This window comes from Pocillopora damicornis, chromosome 2 (assembly GCF_964200805.1).
Source record: "Pocillopora damicornis chromosome 2, jaPocDami1.2, whole genome shotgun sequence".
NCBI lineage: Eukaryota > Metazoa > Cnidaria > Anthozoa > Scleractinia > Pocilloporidae > Pocillopora > Pocillopora damicornis.
Window position 1 is genome coordinate 33,362,110 of NC_142671.1, and position 24,515 is coordinate 33,386,624.

Here is a 24,515-nt window from a genome sequence, read left to right on the forward strand (position 1 = left end):
ACTTAAAAACTGACTGAACTAACAAAACTTTGGTAATTTAGTGTTAACAACTGGGTTGAAAAGGTAAATTAGCCACCGTAAAGGGTAAAAAAGCTGACGTTTCGAGCGTTAGCCCTTCGTCAGAGCGATTGACGAAGGGCTAACGCTCGAAACGTCAGCTTTTTTACCCTTTACGGTGGCTAATTTACGTTTTCAACCCAGTTGTTAACACTAAATTACGTGTAATATAAATATATCTTTATTCGATAAAAATATTTTTATTCGATGAAATATATTTCTATTTACAAAACGTATTTTATTTGACAAAATATAATTTCATTCGTTAAAAAAAAAATTTTTCGTTAAAGAACCTTGGTTTATTCAATTTTCATTCCATAAAAAAATATTTGTATTCGATAAAATCACATGGTAAGCTTAGTGATGACCAATTAATTTTGCTGCTACTGCTGTTCATCGTTTTTGAGAGGAAATTTACTTCAGCAAAACAGATTATCTCATCATGGGTCAAAGGGTTTTCATTTGAAGACAGAGTTTTTTCCATGTGTACAACTGTTTTACAAACATCTTTTGGCAGAACATTTCTATAACGTGAGGCCCTTGCCAGTCGAAGTATTTTAGGAAATGAACTATGTAATGTTGACTCGGCTCTGAATGATGTGGAAGCATTGCGGCTGAATGTGGAGCTGTTGTACCGCAGTATGTCCCTCGCACGGTTCACTACCTGACCAACTTGCGAGCTCAGTTGTTGGCTCGTACTTTCTATAGTAACAGCATGACGAAGGCTTTATAGCTTAGCGATCAGGCCTAAGCTTACCATGTGATTTTCCCGACAAATGAAGATATTTTTTATCGAACAAAAACATTTTTATCGAATGAAACCAAGATTTTTTTTGCAAATGAAATTATATTTTGTCGAATAAAAATGTATCTCATCGGATAAAAATATTTTTATTAAATTTTGCTCCATTTAGGCGACCCTGTGTATTGGACAATTCTTTCCGTCTCTTAGTTCCCTGGACACTCTTGGACTTATGGAGTTTTTTTTAACCACTTTGTTACGATTCAAACAACTTCTGTTGTGAAAGGTATAAAATGCCAATAAGACTAAACTTATGAATGAAATGAAAACAGTTGTTGCCGCCATATCCTTTATTCACGTGTTTAATTATGATTAAAAGCTCCCACTTCATGACCAGAGCCCAGTTGTTCGAAGGCCGATTGGCGCCTACCCATGGTTAAATTTTATTCTGGGTTTCTTTATTCCTTTATTGAAGGGCCTTTTTGGGATAATGTCCCGTGTTCTTTTTAGAGCATCAAAGAATCATATTTTTAACAAAAAGACTTCGACTGAATTTTCTTTTAAAGCTCTCAGTTCTGAATTCAGATTTCACACTAACTCTGGGTTATCTTAACCTAGCTTTGAACAACCCAGCCCAGGGGGGTAAACAGGATCAATATCATCCGTATAAAGATAACATTTAAAAATGAATTTAAGAAAAGGAAATAGCTGGAGAAAACAAATTGACAATCTAAACTATGCGCGAAGAAACACGGATACATATTCTCAGATATTATATATCCGCGAATCCTGTGTTCATTAAGCAAACTGCATGAGGATACACACAAAAGAGAAATAAACAATCAAAAGCGAAAATGCCTCGGGGAAATACAGCTTAGTACTGCTTCATTAAAATATTTGAACTGACTAAGTCCTGTATTTGGACAATTTCAGAATGGATGTAATAAAGTGGTAATTGAACCTCGTGTCGTGCAATTTTGGTCTGAAATCATACTTGTGATTGCAAATCGAAGTCGCGCTGCGCGCTCGTTCAATTTTGAAATCACGCGTATGATTTCAGCCCTAATAGTACACATGAAAAAATTACTCAGTTCTGATTAGTCAAGATAAATGCAGTTTTCAGGTAATTCAGTGCAGAAGAGAGTTAATTCAGTGCAGAAGAGGGTTAATTCAGTACAAAGAAAGTAACAAATCAGACATTCTGATTGGTAAATAATCTGACGAAGGGCTAACGCTCGAAACGTCAGCTTTTTTACTCTTTACGGTGGCTAATTTACGTTTTCAACCCAGTTGTTAACACTAAATTACCTTCTATACTCTCCCACCGACGCAGCACCACAGTTTCTTTAGAAACTTACCCCTTCAAAGAAACTCACAGACAGCCAATCAAATGCGAGCCTTGGAAGTCGAACAAAATTTGAAAATTTGCGAAAGAAACAATGGTCGGGTTTTAGGTAAGTTTTCTTTCGCCACCGAGACCGAAAAATAGCTCAAACAACGAAAACACTGGAAAAAGCACTGCTTTTTGGTTATCGATTCGGAAAAAGTGGTGTGAAGGGAATTGCCAAGGAAATCAAAAATTACGAACCGACCCAGCTTAACACTTTGCTCGAGCGATCCAACGCCGAAATTAAAAACAAACATGGTTAAACCTCGGAAACGACGATTCCATTTCATTGAAAGTGATTCGGACACAGACTGAACAATTCCTTGAACTGTTTAGCTGGTCGTAGAACCTTTTTGCGCCTTAAAGATGTGAAGATATCATTGCATATTATTGTTTTGATCGTACGCGGTTGTTTTGACCAAACGCACCGTTTGAATAAATTATTTTTGCACTTGATGCGCGCGCTTTGCTTATGTTTAACTATGATAAGCTATCTCGTATTTTTTCATGTTTATTATTAACACGTAATCACATGATTTTTCTCGTGCAATGTGGAATAAATAAGCACTTGTTAATTTTTTTCAAAGACCACAAATTGCACTCGGACTACGGGCTCGTACAATTTTGTTAGTCTTTAAAAAAAATTTACTCATGCTTATTTAGTCCACATTGCACTCGAAATCATGTGATTACCTATACAAATTGCACGCCACTCAGTTCAATTACCATTATAAATACCCTCTCTTCGATAGCCAATCAGACCGCGACTTTACCTTTAGCCATGCGATTCTATGTTAAACCATCGAATAAGGTGTATGTATTTTTTTGGGGACGTAACTCATACATATTTAAAGAGAATTCTTAAATGAAACGAAAGTTTAATTTTTAGTTTAGTAGGAATAAAGATGAAACAATGATAAATATGAAGTACTTCGGAGGTGGCTATTAATTATGAATGTGGAAAAAGTTATGTTAACATCAGTTCGTCTTACTGTAAACCTGTAGCTATAGGAAAGACTTTTACGTTGTATCTAATCAAAATATATTTGATCAGTCGCCATTTGAATGCTCTACTTCACAAGGTGTACATTGATAACAACTGTCCACTCTGCCTGAGGTATGATGATTACAAAAATTATGATGAAAAAGGTTTATTTACGAGATCCCCCACTAGGGGCTTCTTGGCGTCGTTAAAGAGATAAATATGGAAATCACAAGTTAAGTAGTATGTTTATGTAATTGATAAAAGAAAAAGATGGTTATTGTGCAATACCCCCCCGAGCGCATTCTTTGCGTATTATGAGCGTAAAGAAATTACTGCAAACTATTCCTTCACGCTAAGAATTTATTTTCACCTGCTAACCTAACTAGGTCGCCGCTCGAAGTCAAAGAATTTCCACATCAGTTTACGAGAAAAGCTTTCCATGGAGAATAAACATGCATCTGTGGATATTTAATCTCGTCTGTTCAGCTGTGTACGGCATAAGCCGTATTTCAGGGCCAAATTTGAAAGCTGTTAACTTTGCCAAAGAGTTAGAAGGAAAAAAGCTGAACGGAAGCCTGATAAAAGAAATAGAAGTTTCTTCGGAAAGTTCTTGTCGATTTGAGTGTGTCAATAAAGAGCGATGTCAATCCTACAACTTTGGAACCTTGGAGGGCGATTCAGGGAAATTCAAATGTCAGCTCAGCGACTCTGATCGATTTGTTGGATTTGCTAACTTTACCGAGGATGAACATTTCATTTACAGAGGAATAAAGGTAAGCTGAATCTCTTTTAATTTATCAAAAATTACTTGAGGCTCAATGGTTGAATTTTATCTCTAGAATCGAAGCTGGATCTCTTTAAAATGCTTTCTAACTTAATGCATCAACCTTACTCTGCCTAATATAGGTCGCTAAAGTTTTTAAGAATCTAGGATTCTTGCGCCAACCTGTGGGAAATTTGCCGATGTTTGTGTCACGGAAAGAAGCCTGGTAGAGCCAATGATAAACAAAAAAAGTACTAAACTATTTTAAGGAATTAATTTTTGCAATCGATTTTTTACAATAAGGGAAATAAACCCTATTTCATTTTTAACATAAATCCTGCTAATGAAGATTCAAGCGTTTTCCCATCCGTGCATCAGTCAATTTACGGACGTTTTGCCCCGTCACAAATTTGCCCCCTTAAAGCAAAACAAGTTTACCCTAAATCTTTCAGCGCGTTTTAGCTGGCGCTCATAAAATTATCACCCAAGAACGAAAGAATACTTTTGACCAATTTCAGAAAGCTGTCTAACGGATGCTTTTAAATAAATTATGTCGAACCTCTGAATAAACACATATCAAAATTGAAATGCTTACCAAATCCCTTATATATCACACAATTTAGGAATACAAACGATTTCTTGCTGCGTGTGATGTGTTACGAGGAGTAAACTTGTCAACTTTTGAAAGTTTCGATGTCGCAAGAGATCAAAAAAGGGCCTTCTGCAGCTTAGATTATTGAGAGCTCTCAAAAAAAATTTTTAAACGTATTTTCAGAAACCAATGTGGTTTTATCTATTTACTACCGATGATAGTTTAATGGGCAAAGTTTGAGGCAAAACTTTTTTTCCGATGAAAAACGCCTTGGACCGCTTTTACAGAGATCGCCACTTGAGTTTGACACCAAGCCAATCAAAAGAATGTTAGTTGGAAGATTAAAAAAGGTTTTTTAAAGCTAGGAATATCGATGTTTGTCATACAACTTCCTTTCCACCCATGGCAAGGCGGCCAACAGATGCCAGCTAAGTGGCTCTGACCGATTTGTGTGTCAGGTGAATTTGACAAAATAGTGTGAAGCATTATTAGAGGAATACAGGCAAAAAAACTGATGAACTCTTTGGATAATGGAGCAATTTTGATACTAATTACCTTGCATTGTGAATTAGTAATTTTTGGGTCTTGAGGACAAACGCTGGGCTTGGAAAGCTTAGGAAGTTGAATCGATCACAACACGATAACGCACTTGAAACTCCAGCCTTTTAAAATATTTTATGTATCTACGAGGTTTTATCAACCTATGTAAACAACTAGGTCATATTAAACAATTAAATTGTTTCACGTCTCAACTGAGTCAACTGATTCCAAAGAATACAATATCTTTCTAGAGTTAACGGTGCCGAAAAGCACCAGTTATGAAGACCGCCGAGGTTCTCGACAAAGAAAGAACGAGAACTCCTCACTAAGGCATCCTTTCGTGAAATGAATCTACCTTAAGATGAATCATAATCTGATACAAATTTCTTTTAAAGACTTAAGGCTGAAGAAATGTAGTTAGAAATAACATAGAAGACACCAACGTAGTAATAAATCTAGAAATAAAGCGGGATGCGGCCGTCGTCAGCCAGCAAAAAATTGAGAAATAAAGGAAGACAGCACCATGTTAACGGCTTTCCATAATTTGTAATGATACAAGAATAGAATTGTACAATCTTAGTTAAGTATTCATATAAGATATTTTATTCACTTGTGATTTGCAGTTGTAGCATTCAAATGCCGAATTTTTTTCTTAAGCTTACTAATAGAGCTTGTCTTCATGTCGTGTTAGTTACGTAAGGAAGTATAATATATATTCATAGAGCTTTTGTAATCACTTGGATCCTCTTAAAGCCGTTGCTCTATGAAATCATCAGTTAACTAGAGGCAATGGTAGAATAGGGAAAAGGATTAGTAAACTCATTTCAGGAATTTCTCCACATCGTGTGGCATATTTGGCCCTTTTTTGCATTTAATAATTAATTTTGTTTAAAAAAGAGCTGGAGAAAAACAAATGATAAAATACATGAATGGTTTTGTTATTGAGCTATGACTCCACGAAGGAAGACGCTCGCCAGTGATAACTTTTGGCTTTACCTTTGATTTTCTTCAATTTTCTTCGGTGAAAGCTCTCATAATTTTCACAATTTGTGAAATCTGTCCAGCCGATCATTTAAAAGCCGAAATTTCCTTGGCTACTCGCAATTTTTCGTTTTCACCAAAGGAAACACGATAAGTCTTGCTCGAAAGATCCCTGTTTTCTTTGTCGCAGAACAGCACTAAAAAGAATAGAACTTCGCCAAAATCTGTATCTGAGCATGCATAAACTTTCGAATCTGCCGCGATCTGTCGCTTGTTTCACAGTTTTTCCTATGGTGTTTTCTTTTCGGTTGACTTCTTTTTCAGGCGTAGAGGGCCTATAAATATAACGGGTGCAGTTGCTGGAAACCCAAGATTCCATTAAATAAAAACTTTTAAACTGTTTTTAACACATTAATAAAGGGGGTAAGTTTCTAAAGAAACTTTGGGGCTGCGTCGGTGGGAGAGTATAGAAGGTAATTTGGTGTTAACAACTGAGTTGAAAACGTAAATTGGCCTCTGTAAAAGGTAAAAAAGCTGACCGTTCGAGTGTTAACCCTTCGTCAGGCCAATTTACGTTTTCAACTCAATTGTTAACACTAAATTAACTCTTTTTATCACACCTTTTCAGATAACAATTGTGCGATCGTATCGAGCCGCCATGTTATGCATGTTGACGCTTTTTAAGTTTGTGCTATGTTCGCACCCAGATCTCGGTCAGAAAATCCTATAGAACCTCTTTAAACGAAAAAGTCTGCCATCATCCTTTTGATATCTCTTTGTACACTGATTTCCTTTCTTTAATATTAAGAGCACCTGCGAAGAAGATGATCCTTGCAAGGAGAATGAAATTTGTTTTGTTGACTACAAATCAAACACTCATGTTTGTAAGTGTATTAGAGGTAAGTGAAGATCTGTTCGGGGAAAGATAAAAAACAACTATGGAAGAGGGACATACTGAAAATGCCGGGGACAGAAAAAACGGGTAGATTAGCATCAGCTGAGGCAAGGGTATGAAAGATCAAGGATGTAACGTCCATTACAGAAACAACTAAAGGGAGAGAGAGAGAGAGAGAGAGAGAGAGAGAGAGAGAGAGAGAGAGAGAGAGAGAGAGAGAGAGAGAGAGAGAGAGAGAGAGAGAAATATGGATAAATCATTAGACTATAAATTTTAACATTGGAAATAATCACCGAAGGTTCGTACTTTCAATATATTGTGTTGAAAGGACGAATCTTAGGTGATTCAAACACATCCATGTAGATACATGCTGTTTTTGGTCTATAATCCTCTGGGTGGGCATGTCTTCCTGCGAGGATAATTTAAAATAAATAGAACATTGTAATCCGACACATGAAGAAACAAACTTAATTTATTTGAATGACTTGTTTTAGCGACAGATGGCTGGAGAAGATAATGAAAATAAACCGACAAACTAAAACTTTCGAGAAGGACAACACATATAAATTGAATAAAACGTCATCGCTCTGACGAAGGGCTAACGCTCGAAGCGTCAGCTTTTTTACCTTTTAAGGTGGCTAGTTTACTTTTTCAACTCAGTTGTTAACACTAAATTACCTGCTATACTCTCCCACCGACGCAGCACCACGGATTCTTTAGAAACTTACCCCTTTATTTAACTGATTTGTGATCTGTTCGAAAACATAGAGCACTTTCATATTGGATGAAAAATCCCATTTTTTTCCCAAGAGAACTTGGTTTACTTACCTTAAATTGATTTGGTGTTAAAATTACATAAGTGTCAAACATTCTCTGTCAAAGGGAAATGTCAACTTTACTTAATCGCGACCAACTTGAATAGGCCTACACTTAAATAACTACTACTTTAAGTTGTATTATAAAGGAAAGCAAAAACCTCACCTTCACAAATTATCGAAATTTGGGCCTGATATGGGAGCTTTAAATGTTATTTGTTTTTATTTTATCTTTTTTTTTCCAAGAGATGCAATCAATAATATAATCAATTATGCATTGCCTTTACTTTAGATTCTGACTGAAGCACAATACATTGTCTTGAAATCTTTTTCCATACTAGGTATTTGTTTCCTTTGGGTTTGGTTTCGAGCTACCTGCTGGCAGAAAAAACTTTAAAAGAGTCCTTAAAAACAAGCTGTTTGTACAGAAAATAAATGAAAAAATTTACGTGTCAAACAGCAACGACAATAATGAACGAATTTTGGTTTCTTTCAAGAATCATGACCCAGGGCTCAAGTTCTTTGTTAGAGGCGCAAGTTCTTACGTGGCTTAATGTGCAGTTGCGTGAAACACACAATTGCAACACCGACTCGATCTTGTCGATCTTGTTGTGATCCCGAGAGGAACCAGAGGAAACCCTCTCAGCATTAATGGTCAAAAAGGAAACCATCTGTACGAAGTGCGGAGCTTCATGTGTCAGAAGGACCTTGGAATCCTACAATGCGGGCGTCGGCAGAGAAGGTTTAATTTGAGTTTCGATTGTATGTGGTGTGGGTGAGCTATATCTCAAGGGGTATACAAATGTAAGAGAAATGATAATGCGCTTCGAAAAAGGTTGGAAGGGAAATTTATTTTGTCTCATTACTACTTTTGCTGTATTTACAAACAGTTGTGTGTCATAGCGCTTAACTTTTTACTTGCGCTCTCATTTCAGTTGATTCCTTGTTAAATGAAGTTGAGTTCACAAGTAGTACAACATTACTTATCCTTACTACGCATACCTGCTTCAAACCAAACTAGCGCGCGCACACGAATAGTTGTGGCTTTTTCTCTATGGTCATAGATCACTTAGTATAGGTAATCACATGAGGCCAAGTACTATTAAGGATTAATTGCACGAGAGTTTTCAAAATTTTCTCTAAAATTGCCCGAGTCGCGAAGCGACCCACAAATATTCTTCCATAATTTACATAACTACAAGATAAAAAGGAAATTGGTTACGTGTGGCAAAAATCTTGGTGCAGGGTTTAAAACATAGGAATAGCCTTAAAGTTCTCATCATTTTCTTTGCTAAATTATTGTGATTTGAGAAAGCTTAAGCACATTAAGTTGTAAAGTAACGTTATATTTAGATGAAAAGGAAAATAAATTCCTTTTCGTTTTTAGGCGTCGCTTGCGTCATCACAAGGCTTTAGCAAAACTAAAACAACAAAACTATAAGAAAATACATTGCACCAAATCTCTCCTAGATAGGATTACTTTACAAACAACATCCCGTCCTTGTTTAGGAAGATTACATGGCAATTGCTAAAGCACAGTGGAAAACCTTTGAGGGTCTGAGGATAAAAAAGATAAAAACAAATAAGATAAAATTGCGAATGATGTGATTGGAAAGTGTAGTTCATGATTGTAACATCAGAGTTCATTCCAGTTTTCGCTGATTGATTTTGAGGATCCTGACATACCTTACCAAATTTCTCTGGAGTAGGGTTATTTTACAAACAACATCCCTGCGTTGTTTTGGTAGATTCCGTGATTATTTTCGCACTGTGGATAACCATACAAGGCTCGTCTTCCAGAGTCTGTTTTCAAATGGAATGAAATATGAGAGTCAGGGGCTATTTTAAAACACACGATTTTGCCATCGAAGTTTGGTGCTCCCCCGGCCCAAACGTTAATATATTATAGGTCTTACATGTCGTCTGAGGTAGAATGGCATTGTGAAAGTAAACTTCTCAAGTTTCACCCAAAAGCAGAGCAAAACAGGCACTTGCGATTTTCTATCAGGCCATCACTTCTCCCACTATAAGAAGATTATACAGGCTTGGCTCTTTGACCCCTTAGAGTGACTAGCGACATATTATCGTTGTCAGCACCTTGGTAAATGTATCGAGAATAAGATGGAGAATATGCATGTTGATGTTTGGGGGAAATCGGTTAAAAATCGTTCATAAATCAACTATTAATTAAAATCAATTTTCAATTGATATTAATTGCCATTTACTCCTACATTTTGATGAATGCCACTCATGGCCACACTCCCCATCGTCATGTCCGTCGAAGACTGGTGACCAGAAACAAAAAGATTCAAGATAAATGAATAAAGAACGGAGAAAGAGGTAATAATTAAAATGCTCACTTGGTCACACCAAAAAGAGGAGTTTTTATTCTTACTCTGAGGTAAACAGGTTTGGAGGGAAAAGGGAGGAATCATGCACAAGTTTTTGTTCCTAGTAGCGTCCCTGAAACTGACTTTGCGTGTGTGACTGGCGCAATCTCTCGCATCTCGTTTCCAACTAAACTCTTAAATATATGAATTGGAAATTTCTCCCCAGCCACAAGTTCTTATAACTCTATATTATTAAATGCTTTCTAAAGTAAAAAAGCATGGAGCTACGTTCCAAAATTGCATCTCTCTGGATTTACTAAATTCCGCCACCAAATGGTCTATCTCATTGGAATGTTTCTCGTTATTCTTGGTCTTTTACATGTCATTGCAGCCAAGGAAGAGAGTTTGTAACTCATCATCACACATCATCGTTCCTGTTACCTCCGTGGCAACCGGGGTAAATGTTGTAGCTGACGTCAATATTTGTACAATCGTTTGTCTCCCATTGATGAGGATAAGAATGAGAAATGATTATGCGTGGACACCTGTATTCGACAAAAACAAAAGTAACAAAACAAAGCGTAACAAAATACAATAGTTTCTCTTTTTGGACCTACTCTAGTTAATCATTGTGTTCGCTTTGGAAAGGAAAATAAGATACATCAACCTGGTAGAATGGGGGACATGAAGAGTTCACCTCAACCCTAAGCTTTAGCTGCTGGATGGTTTACGTTTGAGGACACCACGTTAATGTTAATTCAATGGCTTATTGACTGAGTGGGAGAGGAAGGCTGGAAGATATGCCTTAACGTAAGAGCAGAGCACAGCAAGGTCCAAGCTTCATGTCGAAGAGTCAAATTTTCTCTCGTTCTTTCTGACCAAGCTCAGCCAATAATGTTGGTTTTTGCATGGTAATGGAGGGGATGTTTGTGACTTAGAATATGCCCACGATTTCGAACGACGCAAGAGAATAAGGTAATATTTATTGGCAGGTTCTAATTCATTTATATTTCATGCACTTACTTTCCATAGCTACATGTTGAATTAAACTTTTCTGGGCCACTTGGTATCTAGATTGAGTTTCAAATAGGATATACGTAATTACTAATGGTCTTCTGTAGGAAAATCCATTGCCTGACTCGTGAATTCCGCGTTAAATTGCACGCGAAAACCGATATCGCACGAATCGCTTTACGATTCGTGCCATATCGGAATTCACGAGTCAGGTAGTGGATTTTCCTTAAATTGCATAATTGAATAAAGAAAAAAAGAAAACAGTAATAATATAATTTGTTAACCTGAAGGCGTGACCCACAAAGCCATTTCAAAGTCAATTGTCCGACCTGTCACTGCGTTAGCGAATAGGAAGCAAGGTCAGTGGTAGACGTTTGAATCTTCGACAACCTTATTTGTACCTTATGCCTGTTTTTGCATTTATTTTAAAACTTTTTAAACAAGTTTCACTCTATCTTTAGGAAAATAGTGGTATTTCACTGAATTTACAAGCCGTTTATCTTTTAATTGGTATTGTTGAGAACTTTGTTACAATTTGACGACAGGTGTTTTGTTTAAGTACATGCGAAACAATATCCTTTGGTCTCGTTTTCAGCTCGCTAATTCTAAGCCAAATACTTCACTTCGTTGACCAATCAGAATGCCAGATTTTATTTAATTACACGATTCAACAAAGACGGCAGGTAAACTCAAACATGTAATGAGCAATACCTGGTGAAAAACGGTGTAATTAACATCCTTTGTCAAAACATCAACTCTAAAAGTTCCTGAAAAAAAAATGTGTCAAGGTTAGAGGTGAGGAATTATATGCAATGGAATCTGTGTAAACCAAATACCTCCATAAGTTATCTATGAGCATACTTACATTTTATCACCTATCTTGAAATTTGCAGCAGAAACAAAAATAAAAGGCTGAACGAATACACAAGGTAGAAAGCAAGACCCTAATTGTGTTCAACGGACCTAAGAGATCGTAACTCTAGGGGGACCAAAATGTTGTTGTATAAATGATAGACATTGAAACCTTCTTTAATTTCTTTAATAACCTTTTATTGTACCTATAAATATTCATGGGCAGTCTGATCCGAACAGGAAAAACATTAATTGTTTATTGAATAATTGGCCTTTAATCCAGTTCACAGCTTTACCTTCAAAATATCTCATTTCGTGTATATCTTCGTCTGCTAATTTTCGCGCAGCGATGTCGTTGTTCCCCTCGACAAAGGGAATACACAATGTGGGTTTAAGACAGTGCACTTCAGCACCTTTAAGGTGATCGTTGCTCTTGGAGCTAATGGTCACTACCAAAGTCCAACCGCCACCTACACACATCAACATTTCAAAATAAACAGTGCAATCATTTTAACTGCATGACTAATAGAAGAATCTCGTTAAATGAATCAGGGACTGTGTGTAAAAGAAAAAAAGTAAGAACACATATATTGAATAGATGAATAAACATATGAAAAACTTAGTAAATAACGCCAACAACAACAAAAACAATCACGTCCACAACAACGATTTTGCGTAGTCGGGGAGCTCCAAGCCCTAACTCTTAACTGGCTGAACATTTGTTTTCATCTTAGTTTGATTTTTGCCAGCTTTTCTAACCAGTCATCTCTTACATTCTAGATCAAAACAGGCTTATTAGGTTAGATTCGAGCTACAAGATCCAGCACAATGAATCATAGTGATTCCTCTTGGGTAATTTTTGAGTCTTGTCAGCGTGGAAGGTACGGAAATATTCTCCTTTCTCAATTAATTAAGTTGGATTGAATTGAACTTGATTGAATAAGATGACAAAACTGAAAACTAAGCAACAAAGAATAAAAAAACATTGATGTTCATATAGACTCTAAGGCTTAGGTTAGTTGTAATAAAAATAAATATAAAAATCGTGACTGAAAGGAATTATTTGACTTGGGGCTTACCGTAGTTCGTCATATCACAATAAACCTGAACTTCTCTGCTCCCAGTCGTTATCCAATAGTATCCACTTTCCGCCTGAGGCCATTCTTGCTATATTGCTGCACAAGACTTCAAATGGATAAAAGCTTTTGTCGGATTCTCGATCTGAAAAAATTTTAAAAAATAAAAAAAAAAAAAAAAAAAAGAAAAAGAAAATTATCGTTTAATTTCCCCAGAGAGAGAGAGAGAGAGAGAGAGAAATATAGATAAATCATTGGACTATAAATTTTAACATTGGAAACAATCACCTAAGGTTCGTACTTTCAATACATTATGTTGAAAGGACGAATCTTAGGTGATTCAAACACATAAAAACTTTTGCTGGGTTTTTGATTTGGAAAAAAAATCGTTTGTTTTTCGAGTCGAGCGTCGAACTATAACGTACTATTGATCTTTACATTTCCTTTTTCCAAAGAGAAAGAGATAATAAATAACAAATAGAAAAGCCTTGCCTGTGCTCTGTTTTGTTGTAAAGCACGCAGGAAGCGGCTGGAGCACGAAAGAAGTACATTTTTTTCAATTTTCAAAACAAACTTTATTTCCAAAGCGAACAAAAGCGTCGTCAGCGTACTCTATGCGCTAATAAAGCACTTTACGATAAGCCAATCAGAATCCTTGTCAGAATGGTTCATTTGTTGTACAAGATTTCAGCTGTCAAAGATGTCAAACCATCAAAGTTCAAAAATCATCAAAGTTCACAATCTGCATGTTCTAGCTTACAAACTGAAATAATTCGACAGGTCCAATTTAACACTTTTGCCTGAATTCTATAAGTCTCTCCTACTAATTTGTGTTTTGCAGAAGAGAAAGATGTTGTTAAGATCCCTTGCGAGGCCAGGCGTGGGCATCGGGTAATTAAAAATTAATAGACCATTGTCATCCGACACATGAAAATACAAATTTCATCTATTTGAACGACTTCTCTTAGCGAAAGATGGCCAGAGATCTCGTAACAAAGAAGATGAAAAAAACCGATAAACTAAAACTTTCGCGAAGGAAAAGACAAATAAAAGGAATAAAACGGAACTAACTGATTTGAAATCAGTCCGAAAACATAGAACACTTTCATATTGAGCAAATGAAGATCATCGCAGTATATACTCAACTTAAGCAGTTGAGAAATAAGGCCTGAAAAAAATTCAGGCCTGAACGGGAATCGAATCCATGACCTCTGCGATACCGTTGCAGCGCTCTAACCAACTGAGCTATCAAGCCAACTGGGAGCTGGTCAATTGTGAGTTCGTTATATACCCGTAGATGGAGAAGGTGTGATAAGAATACATGAAAGTCATATATTTGTATATATTTGTAAAAAAATTCAGGCCTTATTTCTCAACTGCTTAAGTTGAGTATATACTGCGATGATCTTCATTTGCTTAAAATGTATTTTCCGCAGTACAAATATATGACTTTCATATATTCTTATCACACCTTCTCCATCTACGGGTCTATAACGAACTCACAATTGACCAGCTCCCAGTTGGCTTGATAGCTCAGTTGGTTAGAGCGCTGCACCGGTATCGCAGAGGTCATGGGTTCGATTCCCGTTCAGGCCTGAATTTTTTTCAGGCCTTATTTCTCAACTGCTTAAGCTGAGTATATACTGCGATGATCTTCATTTGCTTAAAATGTATTTTCCGCAGTACAAATATATGACTTTCATGTATTCTTATCACACTTTCATATTGGTTGAAAAATCCCATTTTTTCCTGAGATGACGTGGTTTAATTTCGTGAAATGAATGTTTGGGCATCGGGTAATTAAAAATGAATAGACCATTGTAATCCGACACATGAAAATACAAACTTTATCTATTTGAACGACTTGTCTCAGCGACGGATGGCCAGAGATCTCAAAACAAAGATGATAAAACAAACCGATAAACTAAAACTTTCGCGAAGGACAAGACAAATAAAAGGAATGAAACGGAACTAACTGATCAGAGATCTGCTTTAAAACATAGAGCACTTTCATATTGGTTTAAGAATCCCATCTTTTTTCCTAAGATGACTTTGTTTACTTTTACTTTTTTTGAATTCTATAAGCGTCAAACGTCCTCTGTTAAAGGAATATGTCAACATTACCCAATACCAAGAACTTGAATCGGTAAATCGTGAAAAAAATTTTTTTAAAGTCTACACTTAAACAAGTACTACTTTGAGTTATAGATAAAATTGAGCAGGATCCCTCTAAGGGCATTTAAAACGGCGAATCGTTTTAAATGCCACGAATTTTTCACAAGTATTTATCAATTTTTCATTGTATTTATAAAATGAGATATTACGAGGGCTCTAATTAGTCAAAAACCCATCGTAAAGCCAAACTTCCTCAATGTTCTCTGAACATCTTGCGAGTGTTATAGTCTGGGTAAACCGATAAAGAGCGTAGTCTATTCCATTAGTACCACACAAAAATTAAATGACGTCCTTCCAAGAAATAAACTCAACCTACCAAATTCATATTAACCAAATTTACAAATCTACTATGATCCCAAAAATACATAACCAGAACATTTTTTTTTTGTTTAAATGGGGTTGTCTAAGCCATTACTTCGCCTGAAAATATGATTTACACCCTTTACATCTTTTGAACTTTTAACACTCTGCTTATAGAAAAAGAAAGCCTTATAAACCGGGAAAAAATTTACACTGAAAGACTCGTGTAAAAGTTGATTTATAAATTTATAAGCGTCAAACCTTCTCTGTCAAAGGGATATGTCAACTTTACTTAATCCCAACAACTTGAATAGGCAAGTCGAGAAAACTATTTTTCTAAAAGTCTACGCCTAAACAAGTTTTACTTTAAGTAATAGATAAAATATGAGCTGGAGCCCTTCTGGGCATTTAAAACGGCGAGCCGTAATAAATTCCATAAAGGTCGGACGCCATTATTTTATAATACACGTGGGCGTGTAGCTGTCGCATAGGATAATGATTTTAGATATATGAAATTCATATATTTGCAATGCGGTGAAGGAAGGAATATAAGAGATCCCCGCAGCTAAGAACACTACTGAACTAGCAGTTGAAATAAGACCTGAAAAAATTTTCACTACTACTTCAATAGTGTTCTTAGCTGCAAAGATCTCTTATATTCGTTTTTGCACCGCAGTGCAAATATATGAATTTCACATATTTAATATCATTATTCATCACTTGGATGGTTTATTTGGATCCTCCCAGTTGGCTTCTTAGCTCAGTTGGTAGAGCGCCGCACCGGTATCTCAGAGGTCGTAGGTTTAAATCCCGTACGGGCATGAAAAAAAATTTTCAGGTCTTATTTCAACTACTTGTTCAGTAGTGTTCTTAGCTGCGAGGATCTCTTATATTCGTGTCCCATGGCAGTTTGGAAATATTCAGTATTAGCATTTCATTTTCATAAACTATAGCTTTTGCAGTAGAAACATGGCTAACGGTTTCGTTCTCCAAAGAGTAAAGAAGAGACTATTCTACTGTCGGAAGCCACTCCAAAAGCAACGCAATACACCACTAAATGGGGTAAAATAGTCTTTGAGGAATGGCAGCAGTGTCAAAATACATGTGCAATGTTAGAAGTTGTTGGAGTGGCCGATCTGAAATGCGAAGATATTCAAGTTCAAGTTTGGAGTGTTATCCGCCCAATTCGCTTTATTTGTTAATTGTTGCGATTAACCGTTATTTGAGTGAGACGGGAGAAAATGATGCAAACTAGCGATTGATTAATAAACTTTGAACAAATTTCCAGGGTTCGTCCTTATCAAAGATAAGCATACTAAGTAGGGGAGATGGATATCTTTCTGAAAATTAATTCTATTGATAATTTTACTAATTCATAATCCATCAACCCTTGCCTTTCCCTGCTATCTTTCAAACCCTCCCCGTGGTTTTATACAGTTAATTTATATTGGGGTTTACAGAGGTAAACATGTGACTTAAATACGGCCTATTGATTGGTATCATAAATTAAAGAAACAACCTTACCCTCACAAATTATCGAAAATTGTGCCCGATATGGAAGCTGTAACTATCTATTATCTTTTTTTTTTCAAGCCACGCAATAAATAATTTAATGTCAGCATTAATGGTCAGAAAACAAAACCCTTTGTGCGAGGTTCATGCGCTAGAAGGACCTTGGAGTCGTACAATGTGGGCGTCGGCAGAGAAGGTTTAATTTGAGTTTAGATTTTATGTGGTGTGGGTGACTTAAATTCCAAGGGGTATACAAATGTGAGAGAAATAAAAATACGCTTCGAAAAAGGTTGGGAGGGAAATGTATTCTGTCTCATTGCTACTTTTGCTGTATTTACAGACAGTTGTGTGTCATAGCGCACAAAAATTATTTAAAGGAAAGAAATAAACTTACCCTCACAAATTGTCGAAAACTGGCCCGATATAGAAGCTGTAACTGTTATTTGTTTTTGTTTTTTTTTGTCTTTTTTTTCCAAGCAACGCAATTAACAGTTTAATCAATTATACATTGCCTTTACTTAGGAATCCGATTAAGTACAATACATTGTCTAGAAATCTTGTTCTGCATTTGGTTTTTTGTTTCTTTTCGGTTTGATTTTGAGTTACCCGCTAGCAGAAAAACTTTATAAGAGTCATCACGACCAGCTACTTTTACAGGAAATAAATGAAAAAATTTAAGCTTCAAACAGCGACGACAAAAATCAACGAAATTTGGTTTCTTCCAAGAATCGTAACCCAGGACTCAAGTTCTTCGTTAGAGGCGGAAGTTCTTACGTGGCTTTATGTGAAGTTGTATGTAAAACACAATTGCAACACGGACTCAATCTTGTAAGTTGACCGTTTGATCCCGAAAGGCACCAGAGGAAACCCTCTCAGCATTAACGGTCAAAAAGTAAAACTCTGTACAAATGTGAAAACAGGTTTTGCCTTCACAAATAAATGGACGGACGGGGACAACTCTTAATTTGGGTTTGGATTGTATCTGGTGTAGGTGACCTATACCTCAAGGGGTATACAAATGTAAAAGAAATAATAATGCGCTTCGAAAAAGGTTGGAAGGGAAATTTATTTTGTCTCAGTACTACTTTTGCTGTACTTACATACAGTTATGTGTCATAGCGCTTGAGTTTTTTACCTGCGCTCTCATTTCAGTTGATTTCTTGTTAGTAAAGTTGACCTTTCCAAGTAGTACTACATTACGCATCTTTCATATGCATAACTGTTTTAAACCAAACTAGTGCGCGCACACAAGAAGTGGTGACGTTTTCTCGAAGGTCGTAGATCACTTAAGATGTAAATTATGACTTTCCCCCAAACGAGGACAGTGACCTGTCGTTTTTTTATTCTTTCTTGGGTTTGAGCAAAACCTTTTCTCAGAGTAAGAAAACGAGCAATTTTCGGAAACCCGAATTTAGCAAGAATATATAATTGTCACGATCTTATAGGAATCATATGGGTATCTATCTGCCCCTAAAGGGAACAGAGACACTCAAATAATCTTTCTTTTTTTTACGTACTTATAAGATAATCAACTGATTACATAAAGTATAGCAAAAATCGTGGTGCAGGTTTCAAATGATAGGAGTGACTTTAAACGTTAATTATTTTCTTTGCTGAGCTTGTGACTTGAGATAGCTAAGGCTAAATAAGTTTTAAAGTAACATTATATCTCGATGAAAAGGAAAAAATTCTCTTTTGTTTTTTTACGCGTAGCTGTACACCATCACAGGGCTTTAGCACCATTAAAACAAAACAAAACAAAACCAAAACAAAACATATTCCACCAAATCTCTCCTAGATAGGATTGCTTTACAAACAACATCTGGCATTTGTTTAGAAAGATTCCACGGCTATCGCTGTAGTTTAGAGGATAACCTGCAATGCTCGTCTTTGAAGGGCTGTTGGATAAATAATATGAAAATTTGTAATAATGTAATTGGAAAGTATAGTTCATGGTAATACCATCAGAGTTCATTCCGGTTTTTACTAATTGATTCTTAGAATGCTGACATAACTCACCATATTTCTCTGAAGCAGGGTTATTTTACAAACAACATCCCTGAGTTGTTGTAGTAGATTCCATGATTATTTTCGCCGTGGCACTGTGGGAAACCATACTAGGCTCGTCTTATATGATCTGTTTTCAAATGGAATGAGATATGGGAGTCGGGGGCTATTTTAAAACACATAATTTTGCCGTGGAAGTTTGGTGCTCCACGGCTCACACGTTAATCTATCATAGAAGGTCTTACATCTCGTCAAGTAAGATGAGGTAGAAAGGTATTGTGAAAGTAGATCTCTAAGGTTTCACCCAAAAGCAGAGCAATACAGGCAGATACGATTTGGTATCAGTATAAGAAGATTATGCAGATTATAGATTATTAAGAAGATTATACAGTTTTAACTCTCTAACCCCTTAGAGTGACTAGCGACATATTATCCTTGCCAGCATCTTGGTAAATGCATCGAGAATAAGACGGGAAATATGCGTGCTGATGTTACGGGGAAATCGTTAAAAAATCAGTCATAAATCAAATATATTTAAAATCAATTTGCAATTGAAATGAATTGCCATTTACTCCTACATTTTGATGAAGTCTACCAATGGCCACAATCCCCATCGTCATGTCCGTCGAAAACTAGCGACCAGAAACAAAAACAGTCAAGATAAGAAGTTTAAGAAAAGAGAAAGAGGTGATAATTGAAATGCGCACTTGGTCACACCCAAAAGAGATTTTATCCTTACTCTGAGATAAGGGGGGATTGGGGGGGAAAGAAAGGGATTAAGCTCAAGTTCAAGTTTTTGTTCCTGAGAGCGTCCCTGAAACTGACTTTGCGTGTGTGACTGGCGCAATCTCTCGCATCTCGTTTCAATTAAACTGTTGAATATATGACTTGGAAATTTCTCCCCAGCCACAAGTTCTTTTAACTCTATATCATTAAATACTTTCTAAAGTAAAAAAAAGCATGGAGCTAAGTTCCAAAATCTCGTCTCTCTGGATTTACTCAATTCCGCTACAAAATAGTGAATCTTATTTGAATGTCTCTGGTTATTCTTGGTCTTTTACATGTCATTGCAGTCGAAGAAGAGAGTTAATAACTCATCATCACATATCAACATCTCTATTACCTCTGTGGCAGTCGGAGTATATGCGGTAGCCCACGTCAATATTATTACAGCTGTTTGTCTCCCATTGATAAGGATAAGAATAAGAAATGATTATGCGTGGACACCTGTATTCGACAAAAACAAAAGCAAAGATAAAGAAAAGGAAACAAAACGAAGCGTAACAAAATACAATAGTCTCTCTTTTTGGACCTACTCTATTTATCTGCACGAGTTAATTCTTGTGTTCGCTTAGGAAAGCAAAATGACATAGGTCACCCTGGTGGAATGGGGAACATGAAGAGTTCACCTCAACTTTTACCTTTAGCTGCTGGATAATTTACATTTAAGGTCACCTCGTTAATGTTAATTCTATGACTTATTGACTGAGTGGGAAGGCCAGGCAAGACGACACGTAAGAATAGAGCACAGCCAGGTCAGTGCTTTATGACCGAGAGTAAAATTTTTTTCCGTCCATTCCGACCAAACTGAGCCAATAATATTGGTTTTTGCAGTGTTTTTGGGATAATAGAAGGGGGCTTTTGTGACTTCAACTACGATTTTGACCGAAGGGAGAAAGGAAGGCAGTCTACATTGGCAGACTCTAATTTATCTATATTACATGCACTTACGTTCCATAGCCACATGTTGAGTTAAACTTTTCTGGGCCACTTGGTATCTAAAATTGAATTTCAAAGAGGATATCCGTAATTACTCGTGGTGTTCAATAAGAAATAGCAGTTAAACTCAAACATGTCATAAGCAATACCTGGTAAAAAACGGCGTAAGTAACATCCTTTTTCAAAACATCGACTCTAAAAGTTCCTGGAAAATAAAATACGTGTCAAGGTTAGAGGTGAAAAATCATCTGCAATGGAATCTGCATAAATCAAATATCTCCAAGTTCTCTAGGTGCATACTGTACATGAAACTTGCTTTCTTGAAATTTGCAGCAGAAGCAAAAATAGAAGACTAAGAGAATAAACAAAGTAGAACACAAAACGCAGCTAATTATATTTAATGGACCCAAGAGATCTTAACTCCAGCTGGACCAACATATAAATAAATATATATAAATGATAGACGTTGAAACCTTTTTTTTCTATGATAACATTTTATTGTATCTGAGAATTTCTTGGGCAGTATAATCCGAACAGTAAAAACATTAATCATTTATTGAATGACTCGCCTTTAATCTAGCTCACAGCTTTACCTTCAAAATACATCATTTCTTGTATATCTTTGTCTGCTAATTTTCGCGCCGCGATGTCGCTGTTCTCTTCGACAAAGGGAACACACAATGTCGGTTGGAAACAGTGTACTTCAGTGCCTTGAAGGTGATCGTTGCTCTTGGAGCTAATGGTCACTACCAAAGTCCAACCGCCACCTATATATATCAACATTACAAAATAAACCTTACAATCATTTAACTGCATGGCTAATAGAAGCACCCCGTTAAAATAGCCAAGGACTGTCCATAAGAAAAAAGTAGAAACACATAAACTGAGAGAAAAATAAACATATGAAAAAGTAAGCAAAAAACGCCAACAAAAATAACAACAAGCACGACGATTTTGCATGGTCAGAGAGTTTAAAATCCTAACTCTCAATTGGATGAACAATTGTTTACATCTAAGTCGGATTTTTGTCAGCTCTTTTAACCAGTCATCTCCTATATTTCAGATCAAAACCGGTTAAGTAGGTTAGGTCATGTTAAAACCATGGTCGTTTCCTCGATATTTAACAGTGGGAAAATGAGGCTTAATGCAATCATAGTAAATTTCTCACAAAACTATGAAATCGTGCCTGAAATGAATAAGTTGAATTGGGCTTACCGTAGTTTGTCATATCACAATAAACCTGAACTTCTCTTCTCCCAGTCGTTATCCAGTAATATCCACTTTCCGCCTGAGGCCATTCTTGCTGTATTGCTGCACAAGACTGGAAGCGAATAAAACTTTTGCTAGGTTTTCGATTTGGAAAAAAAAAAAAAAATACATCGTTGGTTTTTGGTGTAGAGCGTCGAACTTGAATTTGCTATTGATCTAAACACGTTCAATTTTCAAACAGAAAGAGAGAAATAGAGATAGATTATGAAACTATAGTTTTTTTTCGCAATAATTAACAAACAGAGAAGCCTGGCCTGTGTTCTGTTTTGTTGTAAAACGCACAGGAAGCGGCTAGAGCACGAAAGAAGTGCATTATTTTCAACTTCCAAAACAAATTTTATTTACAAAGCGAACAACAGCGTTGTCAGCATGCTCTATCCCCTAATAAAGCACGTTACGATAAGCCAATCAGAATCATTGTCAGAATGGTTCAAATACTCTGATTTATCGTACAAGACTTAAGCTGTCAATAATGTCAAACCATCAGAGTTAAAAAATCATTAAAGTTAAAAAATTAACAAGTTTACCTGAATTCTTTAAGTCATTATCACAGAATCTGAAAGTGACTTGTTCAGTGAAATCCGGCCGAATCGAATCTCGTAAAAACACGCACGTTTTTTCACATGTCAATTAGAAAACAAACTGTTCAAGGCTTTTGCTTAATGAACGAACGACAGCCGAATCCACAGAAACATGAAGATTGCTCGGGATGACAGCGCCATACAACTCGCCTTCTGTGACAGATATGGCATTCCACTCAACACATCGGAAAGGGTATTAGAGCAAACTCTTAATCGTTCACTCGAAGGGCAGCCGATGTAATTTGTGAGGCTTCTTCACAACGATCACCGGAGATCGCCATGGTGAGCTAGCGTCAATTTTAACAGTTATGCCAGTTGACCATATCTTTCATCATTCATGTTTTGTTCTGTTTTGTTTTTGAACACGAAACTATATTTACTGTACGAGTGTTTGCTGTGTTTTATTTTTAGCACCTTCAAAACTCGTCTATTTCGTTTTCTCTTTGAGGATTTTCGTCTCTGCTGACGTTAAGATAACATAAATTACGGCGCTCAGCGTGTTTACAAACCCTTTTTGGTTCTTCTGTCGCTATTTGCCGTCTCGCTTGTTCAGAAAAATCACTTTTAAATAACGAAAAAAGAGCTAGAAAAAAGACTAGGAAATGGTCGGACACAGTACAATTTGGCAGATGGCGTGACAGCTTTAGCTCGACTCCATTTTCTATGCTCTGATAGAGCACGCACGCTCTCTCAACCAATGACAGCGCGCGTTACATTTGAGCTTTATTGTTGAACGAACCAGCATTGGGAATATAATTATTGAAAATACAAACCTTGGGTGATTCAGACACATCCATGTAGATAATTCCTGCTTTTGGTCCATAATTCTTTGGGTGGGCATGTCTTCCTGCGTCATTTAAGTCGCATGATTTCTCTTTTAAACAAAAGTTTAAACTTTTGCAGCGGATCTTAGTTACACACATGGTCACACACTCAGAAAAACTGGAGACAATCTTGGTGGACATCACGTGACCAGACAGGTGGTAGCCGCTTATTGAGTGAGTCGAAGGAGCACATTTTCCGAAGACGTTGAGGATCTTTGCTGCGCATAGAATGACCAGAATAGGGAAACGAAGCTGCATCACACAATCAATTTCTGGAAATTGATCACATCATTAAACCGAGATGAGTTTTTAAGTTTTAAAGAACAACTGAGAAATTATGAGGGCCCTAATTAGTCAAAAGCCTCTCGTTTATTGTATTGGTAAATCCAAACTTTCCTTATGTTCTCCAAACATCCTGCGTGGGTTATAGCCCCGCTAAAAGAGAAAGAGAGAGCTGTCTATTGCATAAATAACACACAAAAATGACGTCCTTCCAAGAAACGAACTCAACTAACCGAATTGATTTTAAGTAAATATAAAAATCTACTATGATTCCCAGAGCACTTTCCCAGAGTATTTTTTTTGTTTAAATGGAGTTGTGCAAGCCATTACTTTACCTGAAGCCGAAGACAAGAAAATATTATTTACACCTTATACATTTTTTGAACTTTTCACTCTCTGCTTATAGAAAAAGAGAGCCTAATTCACCGGGAAAAAAGTGTACTTTGAAGGACTCATGGAAAAGTTGATTAGTTTTCTAAGAAAGCTTTAAGCACAATTTTGTATCATGCGTAATAACAAAGAGTTTCACGAACTAGAGCGAGAAGAAAATCAATTGGGCGGAATTGAAGTGGATCTAATGCGAGTTAGCTGTAAATTACAAACCTTCTGGCAATCGGGAAGTTCAGTCAGGTTTTTGTTTCGATGTTATTGTACAAAAACTTTGACACAAATACTCTCGACAGCAATCTAACTTGTGTTTTGCAGACAAAGTTAGTTCTCTTTTGGATCTTTTGCGTTGCAAGGCGTGGGCATCCGGTCATTAAAAATGAATAGACCATTGTAATTCGACACACGACGATACAAACTTAATTTATTT

The 24,515-nt window shown here is 36.5% G+C and overlaps 2 protein-coding genes and 1 long non-coding RNA gene across 4 annotated transcripts in view; 1 reads left to right on the top strand and 2 right to left on the bottom strand.

The window, feature by feature from the left end:
- The first annotated feature begins 3,197 nt into the window (after positions 1-3,197).
- Positions 3,198-24,515, top strand: part of LOC113670009 (techylectin-5B-like) — a 74,500-nt gene continuing 53,182 nt past the window's right edge. Inside the window, exons 1-2 of the mRNA XM_089197985.1 lie at positions 3,198-3,944; positions 6,856-6,946. Coding sequence (XP_089054111.1) covers positions 3,624-3,944; positions 6,856-6,946 — 412 coding nt within the window. The 5' untranslated portion in view covers positions 3,198-3,623. The remainder of the gene's footprint in view (positions 3,945-6,855; positions 6,947-24,515) is intronic.
- On the bottom strand, positions 9,192-24,420 carry LOC113674486 (uncharacterized). Of its 2 annotated transcripts, none has more exons than XM_089197989.1 (10): positions 24,302-24,420; positions 23,366-23,688; positions 21,958-22,063; positions 21,336-21,509; positions 20,892-20,947; positions 20,755-20,801; positions 20,147-20,250; positions 9,989-10,042; positions 9,449-9,560; positions 9,192-9,314 (listed from the first exon to the last, which is right to left on the bottom strand). In XM_089197989.1, exons 2-9 carry the CDS (start codon positions 23,672-23,674, stop codon positions 9,469-9,471), a joined length of 942 nt encoding a protein of 313 aa, XP_089054115.1. In that variant the 5' UTR covers positions 23,675-23,688; positions 24,302-24,420; the 3' UTR covers positions 9,192-9,314; positions 9,449-9,468. The 2 variants fall into 2 exon arrangements, 1 of the variants encoding a protein (XP_089054115.1); XR_016184158.1 differs by lacking the exons at positions 9,192-9,314; positions 9,449-9,560; positions 9,989-10,042 and adding exons at positions 18,780-18,914; positions 19,036-19,153; positions 19,602-19,655.
- On the bottom strand, positions 10,972-13,182 carry LOC149050953 (uncharacterized). Its single transcript, XR_016184159.1, has 4 exons — positions 13,033-13,182; positions 12,250-12,423; positions 11,813-11,868; positions 10,972-11,157 (listed from the first exon to the last, which is right to left on the bottom strand). It is a non-coding gene; the product is annotated as an uncharacterized LOC149050953 (long non-coding RNA).

Bases quoted from the DNA above. Each gene is read 5' to 3' on its own strand.
- LOC113674486 (XM_089197989.1), bottom strand. From the start codon at position 23,674: ATGCAGCTTCGTTTCCCTATTCTGGTCATTCTATGCGCAGCAAAGATC. The intron at 20,251-20,754 runs GTAAGTGCATGT...TGTCGAATACAG, and splicing joins TCAACATGTGGCTATGGAAC to GTGTCCACGCATAATCATTT. The intron at 10,043-20,146 runs GTAATAGAGATG...TCTGGTCACCAG, and splicing joins ATACTCCGACTGCCACAGAG to TCTTCGACGGACATGACGAT.